Source organism: Acanthopagrus latus, chromosome 13 (genome assembly GCF_904848185.1).
Source record: "Acanthopagrus latus isolate v.2019 chromosome 13, fAcaLat1.1, whole genome shotgun sequence".
Classification (NCBI taxonomy): Eukaryota; Metazoa; Chordata; class Actinopteri; order Spariformes; family Sparidae; genus Acanthopagrus; species Acanthopagrus latus.
Window position 1 is genome coordinate 12,141,565 of NC_051051.1, and position 27,372 is coordinate 12,168,936.

The window sequence follows — 27,372 nt, forward strand, 5'->3', positions numbered from 1 at the left end:
GTTAATGGGGTTACGGCCGTCTCTAACCCTTTTTACGCTCATCCCATTACTGCCATCTATCTGATAATTCCCTTATCGTTGGTTTAACATGTTTGCACGCCGACACAGAATCCTCTTAAGGTCGAGCCAAAAACTCCCGGCGGTTTTTGAAATGCAAACAGACGTGTGTGTGTTTCGGGGGGGTTAGCTACAGAGATGACAAGTATTATAGCCGAGACATTGACAACAGTACAGCACGGGATTGTTGTGGCGGTTTTAAAATCTTGCTGCTTTTAAGAAGGCTTTCTGTCATCAAATATGACATTGTGACTAATGCTGCTTGTTACGTTACAAAGCAGACAGCCGTGAGAATAGAATTTATTTCACATATTTTCCAGCACCCATTGGCTGCTAAATATCTTGAGTCAGGTAATCCATTACAATGAACATAATGCTCAAGATATTTTTGCGCCTTAAGTTGCGTCTCCTGCCTGAACACAAAATCAAAGCAGGGTACATTAAGTGTTGACAGAAGAGAGCAAGGAAATACAAAGTTACTCAAATGCTAAATAACGTAAAATAATTACTTTAATTGTGGATGCAAGTGTTTATTATTAGTGAATTGAACAGGCCACGTGTTTTTTTACGCGGTGGGAGATCACTCAAGCTACTCTGTGGTAAAAGAATAGATAAGCCTTTTCTTTACCCGCAAGAGATTACAACTGCAAAACAGGTGTATATATATTTATATTTTGACACCCTCAGCCACAGTTAAGTATTTTACAAAGCAGCTTGACTTTAGTTCGTAGCTTCTCTCCCTTGTGACTTCGATGCACTGTGGCTCAGCTCTTTCCAGTGTTGCTCTTCAAGCTGAAGATGATCCAGATGGTCGCTGTGTTTTTAAATGCAGTGACTAACCTTTACATCCTCTCTGTTTGTCTGCCTCGCTCTCTCTCTCTCACCAGCTCTCAAACTGCCCTTGGGGAAGACCACAGTGATGCATTTAGTTGCCAGAGAGACTTTGCCTGAGCCAAATTCCCAAGGTAACCAGCTCCCCGGCTCCCTTCTTCCCTTTCAGTCGGCCTTTCACAAGCCGAAACAACTTTAAACGTTCTGCTCCCAGCCATTATTTATCTCCACACATGGCTTCTGTTTAAGGAACAGCCACTGGTGCAAATAATTGGCTCCCTTAAGTGTATCCCCAAGATACAGCACATTGTGTGGGACATACAGCAAATATTAATCATATTAGGTGACAGTTCTTCTATTTGTGACAGTGTAGTAGACGGCGATTGCATGTTGAATCAAGTGCCGATTAGGCCTTATAACTGGCCACTGGTCGCACAAAGCACTCTAGTTATTGTCTGTCTGGGTAAAATAATACAAAATAAAGGAAGGTGAAATAAATAATCACCTCAGTTTAACCCAGCAGATAACGTGCGCCTTCAGTTATCAGTGAAGAAATAGCAGGAAATATAAGTGTATATTTTACAGATGGTTACCGCGGTCACACATTTCACACTCACAGCATTACTCACACAGCACTTATAGAGCCTAGAGGAACATGGAGGTGGCGATGTTAGCTGATGTCACTAACTGTAAAACAGTGTTAAAATAGAAATACAGCTCTTAATTCTAAAATCGCCCACACTTCTTCATTCTTCTTTTCTTTTCCTTTTTTTTTTTTTAAGATAAAAACCGTCTAAGGTAGATTAGTCCACGTGTCCAGCTCAGGTACCAGTTGGTAGGGGATTATCAGACACCCAAAATGCTGCACGATGAAACACTGTACCTTGACTGATGGAGTCACGTTCCGTTGTTGGCAAAAGTTGAGCAATTTATGTGCCGGACAACCCCGCGTTGTTTTGCTTCCCACCACATATTTTAGGAAACTGACCTCAGATTGAACTGATTTGTTGCAAATAAAATATCTCACCACCTAGATTTATTTAGCTGTGGCCGTGTCCTTTTTTCGTAGTTCTGAGAACAGTTGGAGGACCACCTCTTTATCGTGTCCACTGCCACAACTGGCAATGATTGTACTGAACGTTTTAAGCTACTACTTGAGAGGAAGTACTCTGACAGCACAAGAGAGGAACCTTGAGTGACGCTATATTCTCTTATTGAAAAAACCATATAGATGCCCAATTGATTTCCATGCAAACCATATGCAAATATGTACATCTCTGTATGTGTGCATATCCAGGGTCCCCATATAAAATACTACATCAATGGAACAACCAAATCCAAATCCAAATATAACCGTGAAAAATAGATCATATGAGATACAGCAACCAGAAAAGTGACCGATTGATTTCCATTTAACAAGCATATGTACACATGTAAACCCATTCTCTATGGAACCTCTGTAGAAAATCACATTACTCATGCATTAATACCATCTTCTGGATTCATAAAAAAAATAAACGAAGATAGTGGCAGTCTGTTAGTGGCGTATCCAGTAAAACTTCAGTCTTCAGAGAAGTTTCCTCTCTCTGTCCCCAAACCCTCAACAATGGTCTGGCAGCCACAGTTCCCACGAACCACAGCTTACAAACTCCATCGCCAGCAGACAAAAGCGCCTGGCTAGCCGCAAACAAATGGGACAGACTCGCGGTACGATAACCATCTCAGTGTATGGTATGACACAATAACTGTTTGTTATCAGTTGCAGTGAACCTTAAAGGAAAGAAAACAGAATGGTTTTTTTTGTTTGTTTTTTTGTTTGTTTATTTAACCAAGGCTTTACTATAATTTTTACAAATATTAAGTCCCGACAGACATGAAACTCGATATAAACTCAGTATATTGTTTTAATAATGCTAATATGGTAGAATTCAATATCATATATGAGCAAATATACATGCTATAATAACTGTCAGCTTTCATACCATGGTATACCTCGAAACCAGTTAACCGCTGTAACCCCAGGAAAAAACGGGAGTCCTGGCTTTGAGCATATATGTGATGAGGGAAATAAGTAAACATATATCGTGTCATATATATATCGTATCATATATACCGTATTGTATATAACATATTGCGCAGAAGTGACTTTGCAATACCTTCCACTAACTGGCTCATGTAGCTTAAGAGTTCACAATGAAGCTGTGAGTGCAAACAGAAGAAAAGCCCTTGAATGCACGCAGTCCTCACAGCTGTTTGTCTGACTGGAGGATCGGTGTTCATCATAACAGTGATGATGATGATGATGATGATGTTGTGTGTGTGTGTGTGCGCGTGTGTGTTCCCAGGTCAGAGGAACAGAGAGAAGACCGGGGAGAGTAACTGCTGTGTCATTCTGTAAATACACACCTCCGCTGCCGGCCCTCCATCCTTCTCATCCGTTCTCGCCCTCGACATCCTGGACCTAATGAGCTTGTCCCCTCGTCCTGGAGCTTGTCCGCGATGCGGATATGCATTCAGACAAACACACACATAACACACAAACACACTCTTTTTTTCTTTTTTTTTTTCACCGCGGTCATAGAAAGACAGCAGGCTCAGGCTGATCCAGGAAACAGAGCTGGGAGCAGGAAATTGATTAACGATAGAGTTGATTCCTTTGTTGTACTTGATTTGTTGTCGTAACTGAAAATTTGAGCAAGGAACTGGATTTGCATGTGTGTTTTTTTTTTGTTTGTTTTTTTTCTCTTAATGCACACCTTTCTAAGCCTTCTTCCATTTTCATACACACACACGCATACCCTTTACAACAGACGAACACACCTTGTCTATCCATCCTCAGCCGGTCGTCTAAAGTCAGTTTCGAACTGGCTCTTCATTCTAGCTGGTTGTCATTAGTAATGCAGTGCCCAGGTTTGTGTGTGTGGCCTTGTTTTCTCATATAGACCGCTGAGAATTTTAACCACTAACAACTCACCAACATACCCCACACACACACGCGCACACAGACACACACACACAACATGACACCCCGTCTACACATCCAACCATATGTGCTTGTGTGATCTCCCTCGGTGCAGCAGACGAAGCTTAGACGTGCCTGATCAGAGAACTCAAACCAGGACACAAACACACAAACAAACACACACACATACACACACCTGTGTCCTTTTTACTGCCCTCCTCTGCACGTGCCCTTAAAAGGTCACAGGAGAGAATGAATAATTCCTTCATATTTTGACTGCAGAGCGCTGTACAGACCGACACACATGCCACTCCTTCAGTTTTATCATATTTCAGCCAAACAAAGCCTGACAGACAAACAAATAGACAAACAGCCAGCGTTGGTGGTCTTGTTTCGGTTGTGTGTTTCGTTTTGTCCACGACATTTGCGACTGTGTTTTGACAGTCCGTGCATATTGCCGACCGACCAGTGTTGTGATTTAGCAAAAAAGAACGAACGTCACGTCAGGTTTTTTTTTTTTTTTTTCGTCCCTCCCTGACGCACCGTCCCTCTCTCCGAGGAAAAAGGCTCATTTATTAAACAGTGTTGTGAAGGATCTCTCTTGACAATTAACTGTCCAAGCAGGGAAATCAACTCGGAATGAAATTTAAAAAAAAAAAGTTCCTTATTTGTCTTAATTTGCTTTTTACTCTCTCCTTTATTCTCTCTCTCTGCATTAATAAGTCCATTTTGCACAACTGAAGCATGTGCTCCTTCATCAGATTAATTAAAAAAAAAAAATGTATAAAAAGTTTTATTGTTTTATTTTATATTTTTCCAATGGAAGTAATGTTCCAAACTAAGGTAACGTGTAGAATATATTTAATATGAATCTTATATAGAACATGATGACTCTAGATCTTGTTGATATACAGTATATTGGTGTTTAGTCTATGATTGTGTGTACGGTTAGCTTCTAGCCAGTTCACAGTCACTCGCTGACAATGTCTTGTGCTTAACAGCAGCAAAATCTCCCTAATCATGGACAGACTGTATTTTTAATTTCTTTCTTCTGTGCTCTATTATTATTTTTTTTCATTTGTTTATAATTTAATGTAATCCTTTTTTTTCTTTGTTTTTTTTTTTTGTTTTGCTTTAAAGAATCGCTTTGTAACAGCACTAGGTCTTAAAAAAAAAATTATATATTGTTTATAATGATCAGGGTTCAAATCTGTACAGAGATAAACGTTTTCAAACTGATTGTAAATAGCACTAATGCTCCCTCTCCCCCCCTCCAAACTTCAAAAAAAAAAATGGAATACATCTGTAATCTAAATAAAGGTTATTGAAGTGCACTGCCTTCTGTCATGCCTTATTGCACGGAAATCCTGACTTGCATGGTTCAGCGGAGAGCGCTTTGTGCGAGTATTTCTGCTGGTAAGACGCAAAGTCTGCTGGGTAACTGTCCGCAGGTTGGGTTAAACGGAAACGGATCGGGGGCCGAGTTTGACGTTGTGCGCGTGTAGAACGTGGGAGTTTGGTTTTGAGTTGCGGCGTTTCATTTGAGGGTCTTGGAGACATTCTGTTTTAAAGACGTAGTATGTAAGAATTGTCAAACCCAGAGAAATCTACAAGCTTACTCAAGGCAACAGTGCGTTAATTCAGAGTTAATTCTGCCGATGTCAGCAAACGAGAATAAATGTGGATCAAACTTTAAACCATTGTTAATCTCTGAGTCCGACCTCAGGATCGTTTGTGTCGTATTTGTGCTGTTTTCCCCCCAAAAGCCAGATTATTTAAACGTAAATTAGTTGTAACCCTGTGAGCGCTGTCAATGAATTCAGCACTCACCAGCCTCCACGTCTCCCTCGTCTTTCCTCCTCTTTGTGTAAAGTTAAAACTCAGCCTTAAATGGAGGGGTTAGGATATCGTAACAGATGTCACTAACGCAAAAAAAGATGACTTTTTTCAGAGAAATGTGTGATCCATTGAACGCGATCAACAAATGTAGCCCGCCAAGCGCCGTCGTCCACTGGCCCAGAGGAAGGAGCCATGCCAGTTTCCTTAATGAATCCCTGCTGCAGGATGTGACGGCATAGTGAAAAGTTTTAACTACAGAGCCGCCGCTGAAAAGCTGGAAGCATTTGGACCGGATTAGTGGTTAGTTATAACACATTTTGGAACGATGGCTATTTTTAGCCACCGGTGGCCGTGCAGGCCTTTTGAGGATTATCGATCGGTGTTAACAATCTGACCAGGGTCATTTTTTCTCTGCAGAGGGAGAACGTTACTTTTGCTGATATTACTTCGTAGATTAGAAATCTTCAGTGTCAAGGATCTTCCACCGTATAAGATTACAGTGAAAAATGTCAATCTGACATCTCCATTTGAAATGCGGTATAAAGTGAATCGTAAAACGAGAAACACAGCTCAGAAGTGTAGCATCGCTCGAGTAAATGGACTCAGTTTCCACGGCGTGAAAGAAAGACAAAAGATTTCCTCCTTCACGTTTAATGCAAGAAAGAATACGTCGTTTTTCCCTTTGACGGCCGTGTGAGTAAGCCGTTAAGTCACTTGTCCAGTTTGCACAACAGCCGGCGGAGCAAAGTGCAGCAGGGAGAGCGCTGCGGAACACAGTGTTCATCTCAGCCAGCCTGCCTCGAAGCACTTTTGTGCCTCACGCACTTTGCCAATATGCCCAGAAGTTATTTTATTTAAAGATGATGACTGCTCGTCCTGTTGCCTTCAGTGTAGTTCTTTCCTCTCCTCCTCCCTGTTTTCATCCCTCCTCCTTGCAGTCATGCTGTGTCCACACAGTGACTGTAATGTGGGCCAGATATTCGACATGAATACAGCTATTCTTCTCTTATTTACACACACACACACACACACACACACACAGAAGGAGTGTGTGAGCAGACAGAGCAGATTGTGGTTACAGTAGTGCCACTACAGAGCGGCACTGACCCTGTGTGACATTAAACCACTCAGTGTTGCCGCGTCTTTAAAACAGCTGCCAACATTGTGATTCATACAAACAACAAGAAACGCAGTATCCCGCAAACACATGGGACATTTTACAAGACTGACGTTGAAGAATACGCGTGACTGCAAACGTTAAGATTTGATTTCATGCGCCCGATGCTGACCACAACAACAGGGTTTAGGACAGGATGGGGGGGGGCGTCCTGAGGGGAAACCCCCCTTTCATAAAGCTACGCTCACACATTTACTACACGTCTTTGGATGGATTATGGGCAAAAGTATAATTATGGAGTGACATCGTCACCAAGCATCAACCAGAAAGCATCAACCAGAAAGCAAAGCAAAGGCCTTATTGTCTCTGCTCAGTGTGAGTCAGACTGCAGTGAGGTTTGAGGATGCTGCCATCTTCTGGCGCAACATCAATGGACACAAGCATGGGGGCTCCGAGCATCTGGTCTGATGGCCAAAAAGCTCACTCTGGCTCTCGTTGGACCAGAAAGCGTCCCACAGTTGACCTTGGAGTCTCCCGCCTGCCTTCGGGTGAACTCGAGTTTAATGAGCTTTCTTCGGCGTCTTCCTCATCTCAGCTGCTGCAGCATTAAACCCCCTCCAGGGGTAGTCACAGTTGTCTTGGTGGCCCCCCTCGCTGAGGACGGCCCGCCTAACCGAACTCTGGGCGATGTTCAGTGACTTGGAAATGTTTTTGTACCCAAACCCTGATTTATACTTTTCAATCGCCTTTTCGTGGAGTTGCCTGGAGCGTTATTCTGTCTTCACAGTGCGATTGTAGCCAGGAGTGCTGACGAACCACTGACCGGACCTTCAGACACAGGTGTCTTAATATGACAGTCCATTGAGACACATTCACTGTACTCGGGTGATCTCAATTACGCTAATTGTGAGGCTGCCAGCGCCAAATGGCCGGACATCTGTTGAATTAGGTCAGTTAATTTAAAAAGGGGGTGAATGCTTATGCAATCACGCGTTGTACATTACAGTAGAGGAGATGACATCATTTTTTAAAAAGGCCCACCATTCATCCTCAGGTGAGGCTGATCACCTTCCCAGGCTTCCCCTCACAGGCGTACAGATTACCCAGCAGGCCACAGCAGCGGTCAAGACAACTGGTCACTGTGTTTCTCTTGCAGACACTCTGGCCAGCGGCTGGACCGATGGAGGAGAGGTAGCACGCCATCACGGTGCATTTGAAGGGCTCAGATTGCGTCTGACGAGGATCCTAACAGAGACAGACCTTTTCGTTAAAGAATACGACCTCTCTAATCTACCCACAAACAGCTGCTCGCCCAATCCACCAGAGTCCACTTGCAGAAACCAGTCATTTAAGGGTCATAAATCACATAAGAACAAACAAACAGGAAAAAACCTAGTTCACCTTAGATGTGAAAATACATCTTTGGCTCTACGTCCTGTTTTCAACTGCTGCCATCCGACCCCTCCATTTTTGTTTAAGACATCCAAGCATCAGAGTCAGGTTGGGCCCCATTCTACTAAATAGGAGATGAGGCTTAAAGATATCTGTCATCTCTGTCTGCCTTTGTATTCATTAGTTATTATGCTTTACAGACATTACGTCTCTGTGCCTGTGTATCGAAGATTAAGTTTTCACCACCACGCACTAACTCTAACTCTGGGGCGTCCAGCTGGACCTCTCCAGCTCTGCAGATGTCTGCTATGACTGAACTGCAGGCGGCCGTATGGTTAAGTACAACCAAAGAGTACACACTAACAAGATAGTTCCTGTTCAAACATAGTGTTTAGGCCACGCCATCTTCACTTCAGGCCTGCTCGCGCGTCAGTATTGCTCTGTACGGTAAAGCCAGTGTGCCCGGACTTGGTGCATTCAGGTACATCTCGTAAACTCTTTAAATCGCTAGTCGGAATGGCCACGAAGGCTGTTAAAATCCAGAAAGCTCTTTTTCAGACTACTTCAGTCATTAATGTCTTGCTCTTTGCAGCCTTTAAATGATTTATATGCAAAAATACATCCCAGTCAGTTTTGCATCAGCAGACATTAAACTGTCCTTTAAAAACCTTTAAATTCCTGAAAAGAGGACTTTGAATAAGGTTTTTTCTTTTCTTTTCATTAAATTGCAAACTTTGTTGCACAAAAGCAAGGAGAAAACAAAGCATTTTTTGAATGCACAAGAGACTAAACTTCACTGAATTTCTTTCAGGAGCAAAGAGCAGACTAAAATCTAAGGAATCCACCTCAAAACTCTCCAACAGGAAGACTTCAGCACCATGGAGAGTGGCAGAACAGCTGTGGATGTCATAAGAATGACTGCAAAATGTCCCACGGTTGTTCGGATAACCCTGTCCAGACCAAACCCTAATGAACAACAAAGTAGTTGGGAATGATTCCGGCGGCCAGGCAGATGACAGACTGGTGAGAGGTGTAGAGAAGGTGGAGACGAGGCAGAGCATGTAAGAGCCAGTTTATGTAGAACTGACTGGGATAATTTTTGCAGCTAATCATTACAAATTTTGGATTGGAAGAACAATGAATGAAATACAGAAGTAGTCTATGTAGTTAAACATAGGGGGGAAAAAAGCATGAAAAGGGAGAGCTTTTCTGTTTGGTTGCCATCAAGAAGAGTTTCAGAGTTTTAAAGGTGTACCTGAATGCACCACGGTCGGCGCGCATAGGGATTTACCGTAAAGAGCCATGCAGACGCGCAATTGATTTTTACCTGGCGAAAGCACAACAGAGCGTCTCTGAGGTGTAGGTGGCGTGGTCGCGCTGTCATTTTTAAAGCAAAAGCATTAGTTGGTGCTTGCTGCTTTCCTTCGTCATTTGTCATGGTGATGTGGACCGTTGGTTTAGAGGAAAACTAAACAAAACAAACAAAAATAACTTGAAGCCGTAATTCGGGTTCTGTAGAAGTGAATAAGTAGTTTTCACAGTTTCACAAGAAGCCTATAAGCATGGATTTAAATACAGCTTATAAGATATGTATGAGTCATACATATCTTTACATATAAACTGTATTTAAATCCATGCTTATAGGCTTCTTTTATTTAGACCTTTTTAAAGTGTTACTTTTTACAATTCTATAGTATAACTAAACTAACTAAATAAATTAACTGGGTATGTTTGATTAAAATTAAACTGTTTTGCAGGGAGTACTCCAGTGTCTCCCGGTACATATCTGTCGGTGTAGATGTATTAGGTATGAAAACAATGTTGTTTTGCTTTTGGACCTGCATTTTTCAGCTCGGCGGGAAGAAGGTTCCAAATTTCTGCTCCTTAAACAAAGATGACTGCTTCTCTTTATCAAAAGAATCCAGTGGCGCTGATTACTGTATTTGTATTATTGTATCTATGACGCGTTTACAGGTTTATGTGAAATAAACTGCTGTAAAACGTCACGAATGTCGAAAACGGAAGTACAAAGCGATGCGCCTCTTGTTTAATTTAGCGGCTGCTGCCTCCTCTCTGGTGATTGGTCAGATGATTGTTCGTCAGGCTGGTGACGTTTAAACACTTCCTGGTTTACAGAGAACCACATGCGCAGGTGATATTCTCCGTTGTTTGGGTACTGAAACGTGTTTATACACAGTCAGTGATACAGCTAGCCAATGAGCACGATTATTATCCTACAGCGGACTTTAAACGAAACAGAACAAGCTCGAGTATGCATTCTTTGGAGGCATGAATGGGATTTAATCTGCCACCACTTCTTCCCGATAAGGAGTTTGCCAGTTATCTTTTGCTAAAGCGCGCCATGGCAGGAGTGCGCAAGTCTTCACGTTACACTCGGTCTGGTGGCCTTGCTGGGATTCTGTCAGCCGAGCCGTGCCACCTTGTCCTGGAGAGCTCCCCGCCCGATTATGTGAAGAAAATATCGCGGTATCTCGAGTCCTCCGTGGGACGGGACGGGGTATGTGATGAAATCGCCGCAGCAGACAGGTGAGGATGGTGAACTCCTCACATGTCCCAGTGGTGATACGGCGCCTTGAAAAGTGCGTCCAGTTTGACTTGTGTGCTTGTGTCTGCAGTGACTCAGGAGACAGCCTGTTCCTAACCCAGAAGCAAGTCCCTGAGGCGGTGAGGTCAGGAAGGCGAGAACGCCTCAGCCTGAGGTCAAAACCCGTATCTCCCAGAGATCTAGAGGGAAGTGATGCTGGCTCTTTATCGTCTGATTCCCACGAGGAACCCAAAACTGCCAAAGATGAGAGAAATAAGAAACAGACTCCAATCAGCAGTCTGCCAAAGTTCAGTTTCCCTTTCCTGTCAGGGAGGAAGTTGAAGGGGAAGGCCAGAAGCACTGGGTTGTTTAACGTGCAGAACAAAGCCCTTCACGTAAGGATTAAGCAGTGCTTCAGTACAAACATTCTGCAAGCTTTTGTTGTATAACTTTAATAAATGTTAAGTATCTATATATGTTTTTTCTCTTTACAGAATTCTGCAATGGGAGGCTTCTTCAAATGTCTCATCGAGGGCTACGAACGGGGACACAATGCCCAGTCGTCTTTACCAACGGTGGACGTGGAGGGGCAGAACATATCCCCGTTGTCTGAGTACGTTTGTTTTCTGGGGCCTGCACAATTAATCACAATAGAATCAGAGTCACATCATGGCTGAGTGCAGTGTCCATGTCTCAAGAAGCACTCATTTTTTGGGGGGGCACTATAATGAAGTACTGCACAGACGTCCTGCTACAGATCTTGTTCTCGAGATAAAAAATTTAAAAAACAAACAATGTGCGTCGGTACAACGCCGCAGCAAACGTCACATTACCGTGATAGGGAGAAACAGTTTATGAAATTTCAAAAAGGCACATTTTCACTAATCCCCGATTTATTTATTTTTTCAAGGAACATACCCGTCTGAAGTTAGATGTGTAATTAAAAAATCGGAATAGCCTATATGACCTCAGATTCACAGTTTTTGGGCATATCCTGGTAAAAGTAGTTGAAAACATTGAGATAAATCTAGGTGCAGCAAACTTTAGGTACTGGTACAGCTTGATCTTGATCTGATCTTTAAAAAAAAAATTTGATTCGATTGCGTCAAACAACTAAAATACCTTGTGGGGGTCGTCTTTAGTGCCTCTAGTTTTCTAGCTCTGTACAGTATGTTACCTCTTGGCGACTGTGCAAATACATGCAAATCGACTCACTGGGCATAAAATGTATCTACTCTGTTACAGAGAAGAAGAAGAAGACGAGGACATCAAAGTTGTGGTGAGCAGGCTGTTAAATACAAAGAATTTCCTTGCATGTCGTTTCACTTTTCTGGTCGTGAACTTCGTATTGATCTGTGTGTCGTCTCACAGGAGAGGAAGCGTTTCGTGGTGCTGTCAAAAGCGACGAGGCAACAAACGTGGGGCAGCCTTAAACAGCAGATGAGGAAAGCTGATAATCCCGGACAAGAAACCCCTCGAGGAGGACGACTCAAGGCGACAGAGGGGTCCGTAACGAGGGGAAAACCGTTGTCTGCTGATGCAGACGGCTGTCACGGTGGAGAGTCTACTTGCGGAGCTCCGGTCGAGAGGGAGAGGAACGAGCAGCGCGTGATAAGTGGCGGAAACATTCTGGCTCGAAGGGAAAAGAAAAACAGACGCCATGCTCAGGGAAACGGTCTTTTTCAGCAAAGTGTAACGGAGGAAGAGCTGTGTGACGACAGCGACGCCACAGTCTGCGAGCCACCTGAGCCACAGAGAAGTCCAAGGCGTGGCGAGCACGTTGGGGAAGAATCCGAGGCTGCAGCAGAACCTCAGACCGTCGTCTCCCACACGGGCGAGCTATCCCAGACAGAGGATGAACCTGAGAGCCAGAGCCTCCTCCGCAGTCTCCCGGACATCGCACGCGACACTAATAATGACGAGGCAAGCAATGAAAGTGGCGCGAAGAGGAGGAAAAAGAAGAGAAAAGACAAGGGAGCTCTTGAAAGCGTAGAAGAAGAAATGGGTCAGAGTCAGGAGGAGCCAGAGCGTCTGCATGCAGCGGCACGAGAAGCAGCCGGCCTGTCTGAGGATAACAGGGCAGGGCCTCCAGCAGCACAGTCTAGTGATGAGCTGGAATTTAATGGAAGAAATTGTATAAAGAACTCACAAACACAGGAGGGGGAAGGCACTCCTGATTCAAAACCAAAGAAAAAGAAGAGAAAAAAGGATAAATCTTTAGCAGACTATGTTGGACAGGGAGGGGATGGAAACTCAGAATCAGATGTGAGAACTGAGGAGGCCGTGTTTTCAGCGAACGTGGAGAATGATGGCAAGGAGGAGAAGAAGAAGAGGAAAATAAGCGGCGAAGACGCCAAGCGGTTACAGTCCGGCACAGTTGACGAAGCTCTGAATGTTGAGGATGCTGCGATAAAGAAGAAAACGAAAAAAAGGAAAGGAAAGCTGAGCCAAGATGGCGACGAGGGCGTAGATGTGAGCCTCTTTAATGGAGCTGTTACCTCGGAAGAAAGAATGGGGACACCAGTGAAGAAGAAGAAGAAGAAAACTGTCTCTGATGAGGCAGAAGATGTAGATGACGCCCAGGAAATGACGGAGGGCCTTGAAGACCAAACCACTGAACTGATGAATAAGAAAAAGAAGAAGAAGAAGAAGAAGAAGAAGAAAATAAGTGAAGGATCTGGCTGGAATATGACAGACGACAATGCGACACAAAGAGATGATTCAGTGTCTGTGCGGGAAAAGGAAAAGAGGGCGACCCCATCCTTCCTCGTTGCTGATGCGAAGGAAAACAGTGCTCGGACACACGGGAAGCAAAACTCTCCTCCGCAGTCTGTGGGTGCAGAAAAAACAGTCGGCGCCGGTGATTTTGAGACAGAATCAGCGGAGGTCGCAGGAAATTTAGAAGAATCTAACGACCGGGTCAGAAAAAAGAAAGAGAAGAGGAAGGTGAAAGTAGAAGAGGACGGTGTGGAAACAGATCACGGGCAGGATTTTGAGGAAGCAAACAAAACAAAAGAGAAGAAGACACGTAGAAGAAACGAAAGCGAGTCGGCAAACCCAGCGGAAAGGTTTCAAAATGCGGCTGATGAGGGGTACCCTCCGACCGATGAGGACGCGGCGGTGAAAAAGAAGAAGAAGAAGAAGTGCCACGTCACTACCACTGAAGATGCCAAGTCAGAAAGATCTGCATTGAATACCTGCAGAGAGACACCTGGAAACCAGGCGTCAAACGAAACGAGAGACGGGAAAAATCTGCTCGAGGGGAAAGCGTCGTTCAAGCCCCGCGAAAACAAAAAGAAGAGGAGAAAGGAAAGAAATGAGCAATCACCCGACCCCGGTATCAAACCCAGCAGCCCCATGCTGTCAGAGACTTTGATATCGGTGACTGAAAAAACGTCTCCAGACCGCATCATGAAAAACAAGCACGCAAAGGTCAAGCGGACACTTCTTAATCTAAGTGATGGCTTCCTCTGAGACTGCCGGTACGAACTGGCTGTTAGGACGAGTTCTAGACCGGCAGACAAAGTGATGGAAGTTTGATCTGCAGAGGGAATCGCCTGAACTCACAGAAGGACAGTGTGACAGCAATGAGGTTTAAAAAATATATTGTTTCATGTTGTGATATATTGTGTTTTGTATCAAAGGTTTGTTGTGTTGGGTTTTTTTTTTTACCATGGTCTCAGCCTTTTTGGTGTTTGATATGAACTTAAGAGACAAAATATACCTCAACAAAAACATGATTTTTTTTTCATTTCTTTAAATAAAAGCGGCTGAGTCTGGATGTTTTTGGATGAAACACATAATTGTTATTGTGGAGCCTTGTTTTATGTTTTTTTTTTATTATTTATTTTTTTTTCAATTGTAACTCCACTGTCAACTAACTAACCTGAGGGGTGTAAATCTGAACGCCTCACCTGCCACCCGATGGCAGTCGGGAGAAAAGAATAATATCGCTCCATAATCCCTGTCCTGTTTTATGGGTTTTTGCCCTGCAGCTGCACCTTTCTAGTCGACAGATAAACATTTTTCTTCTGGTGATGTGAAAAAAAAATCATGCTCTAGCTCAAGTCCCTGATGGGCCTAAAACTAACAATTCTTCTCTCTGCCGATTCTTTGTATGATTAATTGATAAACTGTTTGGTTTAAATGAATGTCAGGAAATAAAAAAGGTCTTTCAGTGTTTCCAAAAGCTCACCATGACGTCCTCGAATGTCTCCAGCTCAAACATGTTCAGTTTACTGTCATAGAGGAGGAACGAAACCGGAAAATATTGCTGAATAATTTGATGGTTGACGACTAATTGATTGAACACAGCGGCTCTAAATCTTCTGTATAATTACATGAGACGTTACGCCGTACTTGTGCTTGTCCTTTTACAGAGTGCACTTTAACTGCCAACAAGCTGATTAGTCTGAGTCTGAGGCGTCTTTGTTACAGCTCTAACAACGTGCACCTTAGGGTGTGAGACATTCGTGAGGCTAATGGGTGATGCTGTGCTTCTGCTTTCTAGAAATAAGACACATTGTTTGGTTATGTTGATACTGTACTTTTAGAAGTCTAATGAGGGTGTCCTGCGGTCTCTGGCACCAGTGCGTTTTCTAGTGGATCCTTTGGGTCCTGTATGTTGGGGGGGGGGGCCTCCATGGATCAGACCTGCTCCAGCACGTCGTACCGATGTTCTGTCAGCTTGGGATCTGGGGAATTTGGAGGCCCGGTCGTCGACAGCTTGGGTGTTCCTCGAGCTGTTCCTCGAGCTGTTCCTGAGCAGTGTTTGCGGTGTTAGTAAAGTACTTACAAAAAAAAAAAAAGGTTAAATAAATAGTGTCGGTCATGAAAAGAAATGCAATCCAGCAATGACAGTCAATAAAGGTTTCAACATGGAAACAGATGCATTGAAAACAAGCCCATGGGTTGGTAGTGTAACGGAGAAAACTAGAGTCGTGGATAATACTAGTTCTGGTAACAACCTGATAGGTGGAAAAGGCAGCAAAGGGAGTGTATAGGTGCCAAGAATGAAGTACAGTACATGAAAATAAGATGACAAACACAAAGGAAGTTTAAGAAATATATAAATATAAGTGTACATGTATAGATGTGACATGAACATGTACAATGATTGAAGGACATAGGGAAGAAAAATAAACTAGATTTTACTTTTTCGAAGACAGACATGCACCTATCACTAACAGTCGTGCACGTTGTGTTTTTCCATAGGCGTTTTGTTGTTCTTAAACGCGTCCGAATCGTTTTATTCTGAAGGCCGTGACCGGAAGTAGCCTCTGTCTTCGAGCGTGGATTAGTGGACCGAAGACAGCGAGGTTGTTTTGACTCCGCTTTATTTTGGAAGAGCTTCGCCGGAAGCGAACAGTTAACGTGTCCCTGTAGTTTGACGGTCGGAGGTAAACAAAGCGGGGGGGGGGGGGGGCGAGCCTGTTAACTGGAGTTTCGCCCGCAACTCGAGATGTCGCGCACAACTCAGCGCATTTTACGCACGCTGACTGACCACAACAAGCCCGCGGGCACGTTACGTAAGCGCGCAGCCACGGCAGGCATTTAAACCGTGAGGCTGCGAGGCTCCCGGAACCCTCTGACCCCAGCGTGTCTTCACACACACTCAACACGGTCCTCGGCGTCCGAGTCATGTCTTCGTACAGCAACAGCGTGTGTTTCAACGCGGCCAGGAGGGTGGCTATCTTCGGGGGCACGCACGGGAACGAGATGTCCGGCGTGACGCTCGTCAACCTGTGGGTGAAGAACGGCGCCGAGATCCAGAGGAAAGGTGTCGAGACCAAACCCTTCATCACCAACCCGAAGGCGGTGGAGAAGTGCACGAGATACGTGGACACGGACCTGAACCGAGCCTTCAGCCCGGAGAACCTCAGGTAAACACTACGCGACTCCCCCGCGAGCCGTCACCCTATACGGGGCTGGAGGGTGTTTGTTATTGTTGATGTTGTTGTTGTTGTTGTTCCGGTCCACTGTCATACACGTTGAATGGAAACTTTTCATGGCACGGATCCAGAAAACAGTCACATTTCGCAACAGATCCGTATGTGATGGTACTGATTGTGTGTTCCGCTGAGAAAAAAACTAAAGAGTTGGCACAGGTACATACCTGTACTGTACACCGTCACACTGTCCGAGTGGTGTGTACATTTTCTCCTTGGGTGTTTTTTTTTTTTTTTGTTCACTAAAATCAAGAATGTATCCATGAGAAAATGTGTAAATCCTTTCACATCTCTACTGCTCATTATCGGACACGTGTTGTTAAATGTAACGACGGCGTAGTAACGTAACGATACTGACGGAATTCACTCGCAGACAAGTGCGGGGAGGATGATGATGTGGGTGTGAGGATGTGTCGCTCAGTCAGTGAAAACCCAACAACACGGTGCGGAGGGAAAAACGGTGACACTAAAAAACGGAAATACGGAAGAAAAAAAAAATAGATTAACACCGTTTTTCTTCCGGAAAAAGCGTTCACGTGAACATCTTCATTAATTTATCACAGGTGGTGTGTGTGTGTGTGTGTGCGTGTGTGTTTACCATCAGCCCAGTTGTCGCCCCCTCCCCACAGCCCGCTCTGCCAATAACAGCGGAGCAGCGTGTCCTCCCTGGTCTGGAGCTGACTGTCAGCCCAGCAGGGAAAACGTGAGCGAAACGTGACCGAGCTACAAATGAATTATTTTATTTATTTATCCGTTTGTTTATTTATTTATTTATTTTTGTATGCGTTCCTCCTCCTCCTCTTCGTGCGCACTATGGCGGAAAACACGGGTCTTACGCAAACGCTGGCCCATACAGTCAGCAATGCACGCATGAACACACACACACAGCGCCCCTGTTACTAATGTGGTTGGATAACGTGATGTATCCATAAATCATCAGAGGGGTCCCATCACAGCATTCCCAAGGTTATTATCATTATGGTGTGTCTGTGCTTCATGCTCACCAGGATGTGTCTGTATAGCTGCTGAACCCTGACCCCTAACACTCCCCCCCAACATGTGAATGTTGTCATCCATGTCTTTAGATAGCACTGTATATAATCGAGCAGTGCTGGAATGTGGCTGATTACATCGACTGAAGTACAACTTTTATGGAGTTTTCAATTTTGTGCTTCCACTTTTCCACTACATTTGCTTGAAACCTTTAGTTACCGTGCAGATCGCTTGCCTGCTGCATCAGAGCCACGACAGCACATTTTATCTTGAATTTATTAGCAACCGTGTAAAAGAACAACACGACAAACAGGGATTCTGAATCAGAAAAACGCTGACTAGCAGATCCAATAACTGAGTAGGTCAATTACGCTATGTGTACAGTTTACACATACTTGTAAATACAGGTTTTTATTTTACTTTAACTTTTGATTCTTATGCACATTTCATATCAGATACTGGTACAGTACCAGTAAATGATATGACATGTACCAGTGGTGCTTAGACTTTTACTGAAATTCTATGCCTATGAGCAACTTTCACTTTCACCAAAGTAACATTTCAACAGGATATCTTTAGTTTGGGGTACTTTTTGCAAACACTGCAGTTAACGCTTATAACACCAAGTATACATTTATGTAAATACATTCATTTACTTTTAATGCTGAAAATTACCTTTAATACTTGAGTAAATTTCACATCGGATACTTTACTTTTGCTGAAGTAAAATATGTGCGGGTGACTTCCACTTATACCAAAGTAATATTATAACACGACAGCTTTTACTTTTACCCAAGTTTGACCTTTGGCTACTTTTCACATTAAGGCAATTATCATTTCTTACGATGTACGGCGCATTTTGTGATTCAAACAACCGCGGATTATAACTTGATGGTAAGAGCTCCGATCATGCTGTGTGTTTGTGTGTAATGAATCATCTTTAAAGATCGTCTAAGCGCTCTCCAGCTTACAAACTGCTTTTTTTTTCCAGGCTACATCTAAGAAGATTAACGGCTCACGGTGTCCTGTACTTCAACTTTAACTAAACCGACAGCTCCCCACTCTCCCTCATATTTACTGCCGGCGTGTTGGAGACCACTTTAAAGCCGTGCTCCACGCTGTGCTTGTGTACAAACAGTCCAGACAATGCCAGATATCTGCTGAAAAATGGGGTCAAAAGAGCAGATGTGAGGGCAGGCGAGACAATATGGACAGCAGAGGTGCTGCTGGGCTACAGTAGCTCGGAGAATAGCCTAGACCGCTGGTTATTTTGAAATGCTTTAAAAGAGCTAAGAGAAAAGAAGGGAAGCTCTCATTCTCTGATTCTCTGTTCAGCCTGTGTAGAGTGTCTATGGACGTGGGTGGGGGGGGACAAGCCAAGTTTAGCCTGGGGACAAAGCACATTTCTCAAGGATCCTCTATTGCTGACATGCAAGGCCGGGAGAAAAGACATTACATTTTGTCTCTTAACACTCACAAAAGGAGGCCACTGTCTGGCTGAATCCAGCGTTTGTATTCCGGCCCGGACTTAATGGCCACCGTCACTTTCTAGATTTAACAAATTGGGTGGAATTACACTGATTATCAAGACATAATTTGCCGTTATTAATGTTTTCCTGTTTTCCGCATGTGAAGAAGTGTAAGGAATACAAAGCCTCATTCAGCACTGAAACTGGATTTTTACTTTTTTATTTTTTTCAGCCTTCACTGAAATGCACAAAACACTGTTGTGCACGCTTTAACCCGACAGACGGCGTGTTAACTTGTAGGGTGTGACTCAGAGATCCTCCAGCAGTGAGGTGAAAGTGTGACAGGGTGCGCAGGTCAGGTGTAAATCATTAATGTGCCTCCTTTCGCAGAATCATCTGATAAGCTGTTAATGTGTCTGCATCCGACTGCGCTCACGTGTGTGTGCATGTGTGTGTGTCATACAGTGCCCCGGGAGGAGATAACCTGCCCTACGAGGTGCAGAGGGCCCAGGAGATCAACAGGCTGTTCGGGCCCAAGGGGAGCCCCGAGGCCTACGATGTCATCTTCGACCTCCACAACACAACGTCCAACATGGGCTGCACTCTGATTCTGGAGAGTTCCAAAGACCACTTCAATCTGCAGATGATGAACTACATCAAGGTGACCGCACTTAAAGAGCAAATTTTGACATTTTTAAACTTTCCCCCTGCAATATTAGTTATTCTGGGGGCTTATTATGTTCTGTAGGTAATTTTTAACTCCCCAAGCGAGAGAATGCTCCATAAATAAGTTGTATGACACCTACAGTACAGAGCGTAGTATGTTAAGATTGACTTCCATCTTTTACACCATTGTGTGTGCTTAAAAGTCAGTGTTTTATCAATAAATGTCTCTGGGGAGGATCAGTTAACCTATGTAAATAATAAAATCCTCAATTTACCTTCACTTGTCGGTTCAACGGATCAACTATCCCAGTAATCCAGACGCAACGTCAGTTTTTCGTGGGCCACAAAATCTCTCCTGAGCGCGACAAGATGCCTCTACTTTTTTCCCCCTCTTAATCCTTCTTAAATTAGTCGGCATAGCATTTGTTTTGTCAGATCTGAAATAAGCACTCTAAACTACTTTCCTCGCCTTACTTCGTTTGTTATGTATCGAACTGAATCTGTTATCTGCAGTAGATCCTCTGCTTGCGCTTCAAAACAAGACAGAGGCATTGCAGAGCAACACTAAGGAGGCGAAGTGACTGTAAGCAACACAGGTTGTGAGAATTGGGTTATTATAACTTTTAGAAACACAAAAGGCTTCACAGAGATACATAGATAAAAAAAAACTGACCATAGAAGTTAGCCCCATGTGCTATCATCAAAAACCTTCAAACATCAGTTGTCAAATGAGTCATTGCTCTGGCCTTGGTGTTGAGAGGTCTGAGTCATCTGGCACGTTGCTCTTCCATTCAGAAGCAGTCTAAGGCTGAAACATCAGTCATGATTTTAGTATCTGTTTCATGGACAGTCATGCCACTGTCTGAAGGCGAACGTCAGTCCTTTAGAATATCTTGTGGTTCGGACTCTACTTAATCCTTGGGACTGGTCTTAAGGTGTTAATTCATCGTCAGCTTCAAGGATACGTTGTCCCAGAATTGAGAATTCAGTCATTATCTCCTCAATCCCATGTCTATGGCGTGACGGGTGAAGTATCATAGTCCATAAAGCGTTTTTTGGAACCACAAAAACAAAATAGCTCCATACATCTCGACCAGGATTATGCAAGTCTCCAAAAGCCCCAAGACATTATGTACACCCATTGTTAAGCTGAAATCTTCACTAAAAACTCTAGTGTGCACCCCGTCCGAGTTGGGTGAATGAGCTCAACTGACAAAACCACCGTCAAGGATGTAAATAACTCCCTCTGGAATCAGTTTGGGGTCTCAGGGCTTCCAGGGACTTGGTTTACACCAGATGAGCCATATGGAGCCGTTTTATGTTTCATGGTTGTTGTTTTTTTCCCATTTTACAACAAAGTCCCCATCCGCTTCAGTTGTTCAGGAGAGTGCTGAAACACTGTTCTGCTGTGAACGCCAGAAAAGTCTCGCCGACTGGCTGAAACTTCATTTTTGGGGTGAACCTGCCCTTTAAACTCATAACATCCTAGCTGGACTATTTCATCCAGTAGCCTACTTACAAAATGACGGAGACAAGGATCACATCGCTGTTCATGCTGTAAATGATGCTGTTCCTTTACTCATCACCAGGATAGAAGACCACCTCAAACTTAATTCATGCTAGTTTCCCTCATCGTGTCTTGTCAGCCTGTTATTGTCTGTGTCATGTTTGTCCCGCTGCAGGCTGGCGCAGATTAAATTTTCTGTTCAGTCGAGCGAAAATCATCCAAGCAGCCACTCACAGTTAGGTCTGCATGAGATGGCCACCCGATGCGCGACAGTATTAAGGTGGTTTTTTTTCTTTTTTTTCTGGAAACTCTGCAGCTGAGATCTTGTTTTGTGTCGGCTCTGTGTTGCAGAAAGCCATCGCTCCCGCCAGTTGTCTCGTACTGCTCAATGAACACCCTCTGTTGAAATATTCCACTTCACGCTCAGTTGCCAAGCACCCTGTTGGTGAGTGTCACAAGTTCGGCCAAATAGCTCCGGGGACAAGGGCTGTATTTAAGACGTCCCCCGAGACATCTATTCAGTTGGAAGTAAATTGTTTTCCATGCATGAACGTGTCCTCCGATTGTTTCACTGCAGGTCTGGAAGTGGGTCCTCAGCCTCAAGGTGTTCTGAGGAGTAACATCTTCGAAGCTATGAGGGTCATATTGAAACATGCCCTGGACTTCATCGAACTGTTTAATGAAGGTAAGGCCAGCATGCCACAGCAGCTTTAATGTATAAGCTGTAGTACACTGCATGTACATGGCATTTAACAATGGGCCATGTCATACGATTTTAAAGAGACAGTTCACCACAAAATTGATAGAAAAAAACACAGTTTTCCTCACACCTGTAGTGCTTTTTATCCATCGAGATTTTTTTTTTTCATCGCTTTATTCGATAGGACAGATGAAGCGTGACATGAGAGTGAAATGGGGAGAGACAGAGAGCATGAATTGCAGCGAATAGCCTCAAGTGGGAACACGAACCTTTGGCCGCTGTGGCGAGGACACTGCCTCTGTACATCGGACGCAAGCAGTATTAACAAAGGGACTAGGGAGCCCCCCAGGTTTGCAGGAACCTCCAAAGTATGAAATTATCTCTCTAGAATTTTGGCTCAGGGATGTTTAATGTTATGATTCATAATGTGTTATGTAATAAGAAAATAGCCTGTTTACAGTCAGTCTTCCTGTTTGTCAGCATCATCGGGATGAGAAACCTTTTGTGACAAAATGCCCAAGGGTGTCTGCCTGATTCATCCAGATGTACCTACATGTCTCTAAATTTATCCGCATCTGGCTCATCCCGCCTCCGCTCTGCCACTTCTCTTCCCCAAGGCCCAGAACAGTGTTTGCAATGTTTAGGTGCAAGGCAGCTTTTCTCCTTCCTCTTTTACGTAAACAAGCGCTCTGTGCCAAGTGCGAGTTGCCGTCCGTTGGTTTCCCCTGACTGGACGGCAGCTGAATGGTCTGCTTGTTGGGAGTTGGTCACTTTCCATGTCATTAGAGTCTGGCTGCCAATGGTGTGGTAATCTTCTGTCGTGGGGCCACGCTGGTGCCGATGAATGCCGGGCCATGGTGATGAATCGGTGTTCCTGCGCTTTGAAGCCGGCCAGCAGGAAGAAACAAGCAGTGTAGCTGCAGGAGATTCAATAATTGTTCGAGTTGAAAATGACTTTCTCACAGATTCAGTGGGGAGAACTGTTTGTCCTTTTCCTGCTCCGTGCTTCCACTTACGTAACAGTATAGCTCAGTGGTGGTCTCACACGTTTGCGTGGTTAAGCAGTTCATTGAGCATCTACTTACTTAACGTCCAGGCTCTGCCGGAAACCACTGCACTTCCTGTTGAGATCCAGAGAGTGAACAAGGCGAATCTTGCACTGTGCGGAATCCTCCAGCCTTAAGTTCAACAAACTTTACCAAATTACTAGAATTCAGATAGAGAAAAACTTTGTCTGGTGCTTTTGGAAAATGGGGAAAAGGAAGGACGGAAATATTTAAAAAGCCTTTATTATAGTGACTAAATCAATAGTAGAAGTAGAAGTTAAAAGTGACAGACAGACCTCATAGCAACCTCACAGATTATTTGAATATGCTCGATCCTTATCAGTATTTGATATTACTCCCATATAAAAAATCTGAATTAGTATCTTTCAGTCTGTACACTTCATACTAAGTATATACTACAGACATTCATGGTGCCCATAGGATGAATCCCCATGATTTTTGGTGATTTCCAGACTTTTTTCCCCTTTGCAACATTGCAGGTTAAAGTTTCCAGCGACTCTGTAAAATATCTCAGCATACACATGATGGCCTAAGATAACATTTTGCATCAACATGCGTGGTTCCTAGTGGATAGATCCAATTGATTTTGGTGATCCACCATCATCCTTTCAAATGTGCTGAAAGTACCAAGAGATTTCCTCCATCAAGTGGAGTAACTGTCACGTATCTGAGGCTTCACTGGCCTCTTCAAAATGCATTGCTGAAAGCTGCATAATCACAAGTTGCTGATTAATCCTCTCTCAACCCATAGCTGATTTTCATGGAGTTCTCTTAATTTAGGACGTTGCTTTTATTTTTATTTGTTCATCAGAAGCCCATCCCCCTGTTTGGTGTTGCTTTAGTGACACCTCCTAAGGTTTTTATCCGGTATCCTGGGAGAAGCTATTATTTTTTAAGTCTGTATTTCCCCTTGCATGATGATTCCTCTTTAAATAAGTTGATCATTAAAATAGTGTTTTCTTAGCTGAGACCACAGTGGGAGAGAGGTGGATCATTTGCAGCTGGAAAGCACTGTTCTCTCCCTCAATGGCTGACTGATCTTTTTATTTTGCCGGTTTGTGTCCCTCTTTTTCTTTTCTTAAATTGTTTTATGCTTGAGTACTCAGAGGCATCATCCTTTTTATACATTTAGGGAGACTTGCATCAAAACATGACATGACATGGCCTATTTCTGTTTTTCCTCATTTCTTCTTCTGTCTTCTCTTGTCTTTGAAAAATAATTCCACCTTTGTCCTATATGAAGTCACATTTTCGACAGTAATCGCAATAGTTTTTGGGGCTACAAGATTTTCCAGGTTGCTTACAATGTTGTGGATTTGTGTTTTGCAGGCATGGAGTTCCCTCCCTGTACGGTGGAGGTTTTCTGGGTCTCAGAGAGGATCGATTACCCCAGAGATGCCAATGGAAACATCATCGCCATGGTGCACCCTAACCTGCAGGTAAAACTTAGAACGGTCTGCCTTTCTTCACAAGCCCAAATGTATACTGAGCTCTAAAAATGAGTTATTATGAAAGAGGAAATGAGCCTTCTTCGGTTGATGGGAGAATATGTTATTTTAGCTTGAGCAACATCCTCAAGTTACTTATTGCTTGTTGTTGTTTCAGGACTGTGACTGGGAACCGCTGAACCCCGGTGACCCCATGTTCCAAACATTCGACGGAAAGACCATCCACTACCAAGGCTCAGGCACCGTCTATCCCACTTTTATAAATGAGGCGGCGTATTATGAGAAACAACAGGCGTTTGTGACCACCAGGCGGGAAACCTTGGTCGCGAGCGCCATCAGAAAAGCATGAGTACGCGTCAGCCGCAAAGCAAAAACGATCCGTGTATAGATTTTTTACACTTTGTTCTGTTAGCAAATGAGACTTTTCTCCCATGATGACTAGGCACCATCTTTTACACACTGATTTCGTTTTTCTATGCGTTTACTATCAGAAAATGAATTAACTATGCAAAGAACGCTCGCGGAGGCTTTGCCAAGAGTGTCTGTGAAAGTCTTGACGACTGGTATACTGCTGTGGTAAATATTTATGATACTACTGTTATTTTAAATGACATTAAATCAATACGTTTTATAATATTTAAGGCCAGGCCTAATCACTGAATCATCACTCAACACTCCTACTACTGCTCAGGACAGCCATTGAGGATTCTAACCTGCAACTTTTGACCCAAAACTGTATGTCGTTCGTCTCCTTCTGACAATATATTTGTACCATCTTCGGTAGGGTGTCTGTGGCCTTCAATTCTACCTACCTGTAACACCAGTGGTTGCATATGTGGTGCTGTCCTATTGTTGCCTTAACAGAGACTTTGGATTAAAAAAAAAAGAATTGCACAACAAATTTGGAGTGAAACTTGTAGATTATGTGTGTTGGAAAACAAGATATTATTTTGATAAGAAATGGAGTATGTTCCGTTCCTCTACACACGCGGGATGCAGTTTGAAACGTGTTTTATAATAATATATTTGTGTCTATTTTGATATACTTGTACTGTATGTTGGTTTTAAGTGACGTATAAGACTCGTTGAATCACGAAGCATATGTACTTTCTAATATTTTTACGTCCTTGTCGTCTCAAAGTGTGTCGCTGTGGTCTGACAGTAATTCATTTGATCACTCAGCAATATTTTCTGTAGCACCATTTATATGATTAGTAATGTTTACTGTCCTTGAAGTCCTGTGGAAATGATCCGTTCAATAAATGTAGTACTATGCTCTACTGTGCCCTTTTATTGTGTTGCTTGGACTCAGCATGCTTGTTTTGTCATGTAGGGTAACTCCTGCAGCCACAAGAGGGCGTCACATAACCACTCATTGAAGTCTTCTCTATGATATACTCACAGACAGGACTTTTACTTTTGTTGCTCCATAACCACAGACACATGCATCTCAAATGTACATTTATATATTTAGAATAATCTCCATATTGAAAGTCTTTCTGGACCAATTGTCATTTGGGAGAATTAAGTAGATGTTTATGTCCAGTTTATTTAAATATGTTGTCTATATCGCTGGAGCTGAGGTGGAGCAAGTGAACAGTTACTGGTTCCTTGAAATTAACATCACTGATAATCAGCGATCATCACTCATCACCACCCTGGTCAGAAAAGCACAGAAGAGGCTCGACTTGCTACTTAAACTAAGAAGGCTAAAATCCAGAGCAGGGTTCTGGTCAACTTTTATCAGAGGAGAAATAGAAAGCACCCTGTCAGGAAGCATCACAAACTGGACCAAGCATGGTTGGTGTACAGCCCAGCGCAGGAGGGTTCTACAGCTGGTGATTAAAACCAACCAGAACATCACTGGTTCCAAGTACAGAGCATCAGTGATATCTGTGAAGTGATCTGCCTGCACAGAGCCCAAAGGATACATAAAGACTACACCCACCCAGCAACAGTCTGATCCCCCTGGTGTCTGCTGCCATAACACCTGACTGCAGAGCAGCTTCATCTCCCTGACTGTGAGACTCCTCACTTCATCATCAGCACTCCATTTTCCAAAAGGTATGTAGCAGAAAGAACTTTTTCTTAAAAAACAAAAAAAAAACAAAAAAAAAAAACACTTGTGGTTTGAAAAATGACAGTGAATTTACCTTGTAACCAAAGATATTTAAGTATTGAAAATCTTGACCAGAGCTTATTCTAATTTGTGTCATTTTTAGCAAAGCTCCGTCTTCCTTAGCACAGAGCACAATACTGACACAACACCATACAGCATGCTGTTCATGATATTCACTGGTGGACTGCAACAAGTACATTTACTCAGTTCAAATCTGAGGTAGTTTACTGGAGTCTTGATGTGCTTCTTTCTACTTCTGCTTCACCTGTCAGTGGGTAACATTGTACATTTTACTCAACTACATTATCTGGAAGCTTAAGTTACTAGTTAGTTTATACATTAAGATGTTTACATACACAACATATGGAGCTCTTTATATGCTCTTAAATGATAATTGAATGGCAACTGTTTTGATGATCATTTCGGTCATTTGTCATGTAAAAACAATTCCTGGTTTCAGCTTCATAAATGTGAATCACATCTGCCTTTACTTTCTATTATTTTAATATTTATTTTAAGCACATTTTAATACTTCTGAGGTTTGGACAAACAATCATTCGATTAGCGGAGAAGAAAAATCAGCGGATGGATCCATAATGAAAATAATCAGTAGTCACAGTCCTACGCAAAATAGCTCAAAATGCAGCCACTGCGAAAGTATAATGCATCTATTACATTGACGCATAATTCATAATAATCTACCAATATAATG

The 27,372-nt window shown here is 43.2% G+C and overlaps 3 protein-coding genes and 1 long non-coding RNA gene across 4 annotated transcripts in view; 3 read left to right on the forward strand and 1 right to left on the reverse strand.

Moving 5' to 3' along the window:
• ubl3a (ubiquitin-like 3a) overlaps positions 1-5,184 on the forward strand; it is a 34,154-nt gene extending 28,970 nt beyond the window's left edge. Inside the window, exons 4-5 of the mRNA XM_037119179.1 lie at positions 945-1,022; positions 3,234-5,184. Coding sequence (XP_036975074.1) covers positions 945-1,022; positions 3,234-3,286 — 131 coding nt within the window. The 3' untranslated portion in view covers positions 3,287-5,184. The remainder of the gene's footprint in view (positions 1-944; positions 1,023-3,233) is intronic.
• A 1,787-nt stretch (positions 5,185-6,971) lies between these two features.
• Positions 6,972-8,525, reverse strand: LOC119031287. Its single transcript, XR_005078561.1, has 2 exons — positions 8,208-8,525; positions 6,972-8,051 (listed from the first exon to the last, which is right to left on the reverse strand). It is a non-coding gene; the product is annotated as an uncharacterized LOC119031287 (long non-coding RNA).
• A 1,777-nt stretch (positions 8,526-10,302) lies between these two features.
• On the forward strand, positions 10,303-14,937 carry LOC119031130. The gene is made up of 5 exons (XM_037119353.1): positions 10,303-10,745; positions 10,835-11,138; positions 11,238-11,356; positions 11,989-12,022; positions 12,115-14,937. Exons 1-5 carry the CDS (start codon positions 10,492-10,494, stop codon positions 14,215-14,217), a joined length of 2,814 nt encoding a protein of 937 aa, XP_036975248.1. The 5' UTR covers positions 10,303-10,491; the 3' UTR covers positions 14,218-14,937.
• Positions 14,938-16,142: 1,205 nt separating this feature from the next.
• On the forward strand, positions 16,143-25,821 carry aspa (aspartoacylase). Its single transcript, XM_037119354.1, has 6 exons — positions 16,143-16,625; positions 19,619-19,814; positions 21,678-21,771; positions 21,904-22,011; positions 24,423-24,532; positions 24,699-25,821. Exons 1-6 carry the CDS (start codon positions 16,384-16,386, stop codon positions 24,888-24,890), a joined length of 942 nt encoding a protein of 313 aa, XP_036975249.1. The 5' UTR covers positions 16,143-16,383; the 3' UTR covers positions 24,891-25,821.
• The last annotated feature ends 1,551 nt before the right edge of the window (positions 25,822-27,372 follow it).